General features: G+C 36.1%; 1 protein-coding gene across 1 annotated transcript; it reads right to left on the reverse strand.

Annotated features, from left to right (window-relative positions):
* Positions 1-649: 649 nt before the first annotated feature.
* Positions 650-4256, reverse strand: rnf41l (ring finger protein 41, like; the record flags this gene model as incomplete). The annotated part of the gene is made up of 6 exons (XM_083918868.1): positions 650-1012; positions 1610-1730; positions 1814-1976; positions 3391-3417; positions 3761-3900; positions 4051-4256. 6 exons carry the CDS (start codon positions 4254-4256, stop codon positions 650-652), a joined length of 1020 nt encoding a protein of 339 aa, XP_083774994.1.
* Positions 4257-8435: the final 4179 nt, after the last annotated feature.

Consider the following 8435-nt stretch of genomic DNA (forward strand, 5'->3'; position numbering starts at 1 on the left):
CCTGGACTCTGTAAAGCGCCTTTCTCAGTGCTCAAGGAGCTATATAAATCAAAGCCATAATAATATAATGTGAACGCTTTGCCAGCTGTCCTCCAAGATTCACCATGTATGCCTTGTTTTTCTGTAACTTAGACTGTTAATGATTACACAGAGTAAAAAAACTATTAAAAAATGTTTTTGGTTGGCTTTGACCATTTAAAAACATTTTCTCATTAGAAAATACTGCGTCGGATGGATCCTTAATGAGGAATAATTTGATCCTGAGAGCAAGCAAATTACTTGAAGTAATTATTTTTAATTAAAACCTGAGGGATACAAAATCGAGAGACATTACACAATGATCTGTTTGCGGATGTTATCTGTGGTCAGTCTACAAAATGACTTCACGTCTGTTCACTGTCACATTGTTGAAATTTAACTTGTTTGTAGAATTACACAAACACAACATAGTTAATTCCACAGCAGACTATTTTTCTCTTCTTTCAACTGTTAATTTACACCGATTTAAAAAAAAAAAACCTCATCATTATAGAAACTACAGAACTTACTATACACACTATATTTTCATAACTAAACTATTAGCCAAATCATACAAAAATAAAGATTCAATCATTTGTGGTTTGGCTAACCCCCCACCAGTCCAGTCCACTCAGATGACCGTCACCTCCCGATTCTTCCTCTTGATGCAGTCTAGCGTCAGGCTCCTGGTTCCACCCTTGCGCGTCCCCTCTCCCAGCTGAGGCGATGGAGGTGGCCCCGATATATTTACGGCTTGAGCTGAATGTAGTGACAGACTGGAGGCATGTAAAGATGCCTTCCTCTCCTGGTGTCTCGTCGGCTCTGTGTGCAGCTCCTCCTGTTCGACGGGATGTTGACTCCTGGTTGGCTTTAGGTCTCTGAGGAGCTCCAGCAGTTCCCTCTTCTCCAGCTCTGTTTCTGCCAGCTCCTGTCTTCTCAGACGCTCTGCTCCTATCAGGGCTCGCATGTCACACATCACACGGGACAACTGACCCTGCACGGAGAGGACACAAGATTTACTGAACATACATCAACATGGTTCACAGTGTGAGTTATTGACAGTGGTGGGTCAAACAAATTTGTCCTAAAAGTAGATTCACTTAAGAGAACTACACTGAAGGATTAAAGTATAAAGACTGAAACAACAGTAAGAATAAACACCCCAAAGAGTGAGCACTTTATAGACATTCAATTATGAAAGTCTTAACTATTTAATACTTGTTTTAGATTGAATCTCAACTTTTAGACCAACTCTGTTGAGAGTGCTCAAAAAATGGAAATAAAAACGGCTGATGAAGATCATGTGATACGATCGAAAGCTGTAGAAAAACAACTAAATTATAAAATGAAATTAAACTTTTTTTTTAAGAAATATTTTTAACAGTTGTTCTGTTGGATACTTAAAATATCCTAATACATAATGAGATTATCTTTGTATTTAAAATTTCGGCAAGTAGTGTCTTGAGTCAAGACTAGAGCCTGACCGCTTTGAGACAGCACTCACTAAATGGGAGCTCAAGTAATGTGCCAGTTAATCTTTACTTCAGCCCTGTTGTGACTTTAAAAACTGAGGAAATAACTGTCAGGTCACCTTGAGCTCCTCCACGTCATTCTTCAGCTGCGACTCTTTCTGCACCATGTGCCTCCTCTGCGAATCCAACCGAGACTCCATCTCTCGTCTCACCTCTTCCACCTTACACAGCATCTCTGCCCTGACGTAAATATTCAGTGACACGAAATTATGATCTAAGAACCTAAAGTAAACTATAACAGTTACCCCTGTGTTCACAATTACCTGAGCATCTCCACTTCTGTGCGCAGCTCTGCAACACAGTTATGCTGCGATTGGTCAATGGAGAGAAGGGTGTGTCCACAGCCATTAGGACACTCCCTGCTGCGGAAGTTACACTCGGACAGGTGAGCCTCCAGACCCCTCCTCTCCACCTGCACAGGACAACCTGACAGGACATGAGCACAGAGATGGACAGGCCTCGCATGAAGCAACCACATACTCAATGTACACTCTAGATCAAAATTAGAAAACAATTATTAATACTTGATTTATTCTGAAAAATTGTTATTTTTTTATCGTTCAGAATTTCACAAGAGAATAGGAAGTGTAGAGGCCTTTGCTTTGAATGACTTCAGCACATCTGCGCCCACAGGACATCACTAGTTTCTCACACTGCTCTGGTTTGATCTTGATCCATTCTTTTCAGTCTCTTCCACAGTTTAGTAACTGTAGTGGGTTTCTTAGACATTACTTTGTCGCTGAGGATTTTTCAGAGAAAAAAAAACATGCTAGTACAGCAGTGGATATTCTATTAAAATTCTGAACAATAAAAAAATATTTCAGAATAAATCAAGAATATATACTTTGTTCTCTAATTTTAATCTAAACAGCATGTTACAAAATGAAATTTGGTTTGCTAATACAGCTTTAAAGGTCCTACATTTTCAGGTTCACAAATGTATTTTCTACCTGAACATCTTTACATGCTCTTCAAAAAACTAAACCTTTTTCTCATAGTGTCCGTCTGAATATACTTTTATTCACCCTCTGTTGGATATGCTCAGTTTTAGCGCATGTCACTATAAGACCCCTCCAGAAAAAGTCTAGTCTGCTCTGATAGCACTGTAGCTGCACTTTCTACCTACGGTGTATAGTATACGTAGTTGTGACATCACACCTCTACAGAAGTCCTGACGGCTAGTTTAAAGGCTTAGTTTCTGAATACAGGCTGTGTAACAATATGGGATATTTAAATGAAAACAAAGTTGCAGAAGTAAACAAAGGAGTGGACACAGTACCAAAATAGTGTTTCACAAGAAGAGGGGCAGTTACTTTACTTTAATATTGCAAATTCTTTGTGTTATTCAAGTAACACTATATAAAATCTTTAAGACTGGTCAGATACAATCAATCAATCCCTCTTCATTTCAGTGGAGCTCTTAAAAGTGGAGACCCCTGTGTCTTTATAAGAAACCTGTCTCAGATTACCTTCCAGAGTTAAAAAGGTCTCATTTTAATTGCAAATGTAAATGTAACATGCTCCGGATTTTGTCCCAACATAGTAGTTGACTATTCTTTAAGTCTTTAAGGTTAAATTCTAGAAAAACAACAACAACAATGTTCTACTTTGTGGAAGTGAAGATAGAATTACCAATTTTACAATAAAAGTACAGGAAAGACAGTATGGTATAAATGCCTCATCTTTGAAACTGAATAACAAATCACAGAAATCATAGACAGCGACAGAAATATGAATCTTGTGTAAAACTGTATGTTGCTGTAAGTGTCTGTAGTGCATAACATTTACATAACACACAAAAAAGCCACACTGCATGCACACACTATGAAACTTTACCTACCACAACAGTAACATATGTACTCTCCACCTGCCAATGACAGGTCACAGACACTCTGTGAGCACAGGAGCACACACGTGTTTATACATACACATACACACTTTTAAACTGCTCATTAAAGAGTGATGGAAAGTTGACCCTGAATGCACCATGTGTGAGGTCTGTGGGAGCTGAACAAGTCTCAAAGGTGCACTAGTTTGGGAGGTAGCCATGACAACAAAAGAGCCACCTGTTGCTCCCACACACACACACACACACACACAATCACAGGTGTCACGTTACTTTTACATCCCCTACATCCACAGCCACATCCACCACTACTGATATGCATAACAAATGACACATTAGATGAGGTCAGTGTAGGGTTTCACACCTGTGTTAGAGCAGGAGATGAAGGCAAACTCGCACTCATCCTCGTGTGTGTGCAGGCCCTCCAGGGAGCAGACCTCCTCACAACCCTGCCCTGCATTCACACAACGTATCTGCAGGCGGTTCAGGTCATTACGCATGTACCTTTCATCGAAACAGCATCAGAGAAATAAGGGTGAGCACATAGAGCAGTGTACACGTGTGACCACTGAATAGAAGGAAGAAATAGTGAAAGTGAAGCGTAAACAGTCACAATGAAGAGATAATGAAAGAAACTAGCATGCAGAGACAGACCTGTACAGTGGTTTGAGACTGCCCACGTCCAGTGGAAGTCTGTCCTCGGGACAGGAATGGTGATGGACCAGCCAGCTGCTGATGCAGGCGCTGCAGTAGGTATGTTCGCAGGGCGCCTGGAGGGGGCGCTCCAACACGTCTCGACACACGCAACACAGAAGACCCTCATTCACATAGCCCACAAACCTCTCCAGATCATAGCCCATCCTACAACCACGCAGACAGATTACACAAACATGACAAAGGTTAAGGGAATAAAACTCAAATCTTGCCACAGTGTTGGCTCAATATTTTCGTCTGAAAACACGTGAAACACTGTATTTTCAAACACTGACAATAAAATTCCTACCTGACAAAATAACTCTCACTTCATCCACTTCTTTCTTCTTCTTTCCTTCTGTTGATTTCCACTCCACTTGGGTGGCCTTCCCTTGTTTTCTCTGCACTAATACTACGGTCTTCCCTTCTTTATCCTCTCTTGACTTGTTGCTCCATCAAGGTGAGGGTCTCCTTTCCCTTAAATCCCTCCCCTACCTTTGGGGATGTGTCTCCATGGAGAGGTATCCCTGACAACAAGGGTTCTGGACACACGCAGGCAGCTGGCAGACGAGCTCTGATCTGAGAGACAGACAGAATTACAGGAGAGGAGACACCAAAAAAAACAGAGACATTCTGCAGGAGTGAGTTTTCCTTTCTGCCTCACCAGTAAAACTAAAGCAAGAGATTACTGCAGTCCTTCAGCTGTTTCTGTCTCTCTTAATGACCCACCCTATCCTAGGTTTCTCTCTCGCTCTCTGGATGTAGGATTAACATGGATTACACACTCTCTCTCTCTCCCTGATTGGATTACAGACTGCACAACGTCAGATGACACTGTCAGACCACAACAATCAAAGAGCAACCCAAACCCTGGACTCGTCCCAGTCCCTTTATAGTCTGTGAACTTCCGTTTCTGCTCAGAGGTAGAAGAAGTATTCACAATCTCTAAGTTTTTTTATTTATTTATTTATTTTCAAAAGGAGCAATACCACAATGTAAAAATACAAGCTGTGCATTGAAATTTCCACTTAAGGAATGTGAGACTTTTCCGCAAAATGTCTTTTGTGTATCAAAGGTTTATGGTTTATAATGACTTATACATTAACATGGATGCTACATTTGAATGTTATTGCTTGTCACTGTGTCACAGAGCCAATATAAATTATTTTATACTGTTTATATGCTCATTATAGGTTTAAATAAAAATATGTAATATGTAATAATATGTAATATTCTTTAAAGTACTATATGTGTCAAAAAAATGTAGTGGAGTGTAAATACCGTACTTAGAGTAGATGTTTTATCACCAAGACTGTTAATTTGATTAAATTCAAATGAAATGGCTTCAATAAAATCATGAAGTCAAAGCCGGTGGAAGGAATAAGACAAATTATGCTATAATATAAAATAAACAATACATAAAAACATATTTTTTGGAAGTAGCCAATCATATCTAAAACCTCACCAAAATGTTCTCCTCCTTCTTTTGTTTTGTTTTTTTCCCGATACTTTATCTGCAAATTCTCACAAACATCATATGACTCAAACAGTTAAAACAGTTCATACTTTAATATATATTTATAAACTGTGTATAAGGCAGTCATTTTTCCTTTCAATGAACATTACAATCTTACATTATGATTTAAGAAGAGAGAGTTTACTTAAATACACAATAAGAAAAATGTAACTTACAGGGAGGCTATAATGTGTTATCACATGTTATTGTAGTATATCAGCTGTATACATACTTTTCCTATTATTAATAATTAGGATAGACTCAAAATAATCCCGAAATTCAAGTTTGAAGGGATTAAAAATTGGCCGAGATTTAAAAATGTAGATTTATGGATGTGAAATTTTCCTTGTATAATTAATAAATTGACAATCAAATGTATTGTTTTGTTTTTGTTTGTGTTTATAGTAGAGAATTACATCGTTTGTTTGCAGTTTAATTAAGAGATTATTTTAATTTTGAAATAGTTAAAAACCTGATCCTGTTATTAAAGGGGTGAAGTGAGGTTAGCATTAGGAGGTCCTAGGTGTACTCGATTCACCACTCGGGATCGACGGGTTGCGGGATTTCAATGGGGGACGTGGAGCCTGAACTGCTGCCGTGAACAAATCAAACGCACCCAAACGCACCGTGGCCACGCCCACTGTCGGGGATTCAACCAATCACGTTCCTCCACTCATTCAGCGGGAGAACCCGAACAGACTCGAAGAAAAGGAAGAGAAAAGACGAATCGATTTTGTGTAATTTAGTGACTTTTTGTGGTTTTAAATGTTTTCAACAAACTTGTAGTTCGTCCGGGTATGTACACGACACGTTGTCACACGTTTTCAAACATGATGTTACAGTTTAAACCGGGTCAGCAGTGTTACGCGTTAGCTCGCTTGCTAACAGCGTGATGCCACAGGTTAATGCAGGTGGAGACAGGCTGTGTAATGTGTTGGTGATTTAAGGAGACGTGAGACTGTTCACGTTAACAGGTCAGAGACTTCCAGAGTCACAAGTCTGGAATAAATACATACAATCCCTCGTTATGTTCCCGGTTATTACGTTGACGTTTCTATGTTAATTCATCGTCGCTAGTACGGAGGAATATTTATTTATGTATTTTTCTCCCTATTCATTTATAATGGATGTATGCATTTATTTATAATAATTATTCATGCATTTATTAATTATTTTAATTCACCCTTTATTTATTCATCCTTCATCCTCCTATTTATGCATTTATTTATTTATCCCCTTGTTTATTTATTCATTTATATATGCATTTGTTCTTTAATTTATTTATAATAGTTATTCATTCATTAATTATTTTATTTCAGCATTTATTTATTTATCCTGTATCTATTTATGCATTTATTTATTTATCCCCTTATTTATTTATACATTTATACATGCTCTCTGTCCTTTAATTTATTTATAATAATTATTCATGCATTTATTAATTATTTTAATTCACCCTTTATTTATTCATCCTTGTATCTATTTAGGCATTTATTTATTTATTCCCTTATTTATTTATACATTTGTATATGCATTTGTTCTTTAATTTATTTATAATAGTTATTCATTCATTTATTATTTTATTTCAGCATTTATTTATTTATCCTGTATCTATTTATACTTTTATTTATTTATCCCCTTATTTATTTATACATTTTGTTCTTTAATTTATTTATAATAGATATTTATGCATTCATTAATTATTTAATTTAGGCATTTATTTATTTATCCCTGTATCTATTTATGCATTTATTTACATATTTATTTATTCCCTTATTTATTCATACATTTATGCATGCATTTATTCTTTTATTTATTTTTAATCCATGTATTCATGTATTTATTAATTATTTTATTTCAGCATTTATTTATTTACTCCTGTATTATTTATGCATTTATTTATTGAGACTTAAGTCATGTTAAGTCCTCCATACTAAACTCAATATAAAAAAAAATTCTAATCAACAACAACCTCTATCTTTCGAAACGAATTACTTACCCTTTCAATTCAATATAATTTGCTAGCACTTCATTTTTACACAGTGCTTTTTCCTTGTCTTAATGGTGACAAATAATTTACTGAAATGTTACATATCCATCACACGCCAACCTGCCGGACCCTAAGTGGTGTCTTCATGAAGCTAACAAAGGGACAGGAAATATAGCAAACTTGTGTTGGGTTTGTGAAGATGGAACTTAAGGCATTTTTTGTTATGTGTATTATAAATCGTTAAAGTGATTAATTGTATCAAAGCTTTAGATTGTCATGAAATAATATTTTAAGGTCTGTAGGGGGCTGTTTGATCCACTGAGTTAATTGACATATTTATATGCTTAAAAGGACTAGGAAGGATTAGCTTTGCACATCTTTAAAGCGTTGCTTCCTTCCATCCCCTTTTCAGACTGTATGTGTAAATTGTTGATTTTTCTTTCTTTTCTTTTTTTTCAATGTGTTTTTTTTTTCATCTTTGGATTACAAGTCTGAAATAAATAAATAAATAAAAAAAAATTAATTTCTTCATATTGATACACACGAAATATAGCATGTTTTCTTATAATTCAATAAATAAATACTTTATATGAAATAACCACATGGTAAACTCCCATGTTCAATTAAATTTCTATTAGTAGAATTATTTTATTTAATTCTCATTTAATTAAAATATTTACTGCAAAATTAACACAACAGTTTAAAGTGAAATTATAAAAACAAATATAAATAATTTCACTCAAATGAATAAATTTGAGTTAGTGTGTGCTTATCAATTTATATGGCGTGATTGTGTATCTCGATATATGATTTCATCATGATACGATTCCATTGGAAGAC

This window comes from Echiichthys vipera (genome assembly GCF_963691815.1).
Source record: "Echiichthys vipera genome assembly, chromosome: 8".
Lineage (NCBI taxonomy): Eukaryota > Metazoa > Chordata > Actinopteri > Perciformes > Trachinidae > Echiichthys > Echiichthys vipera.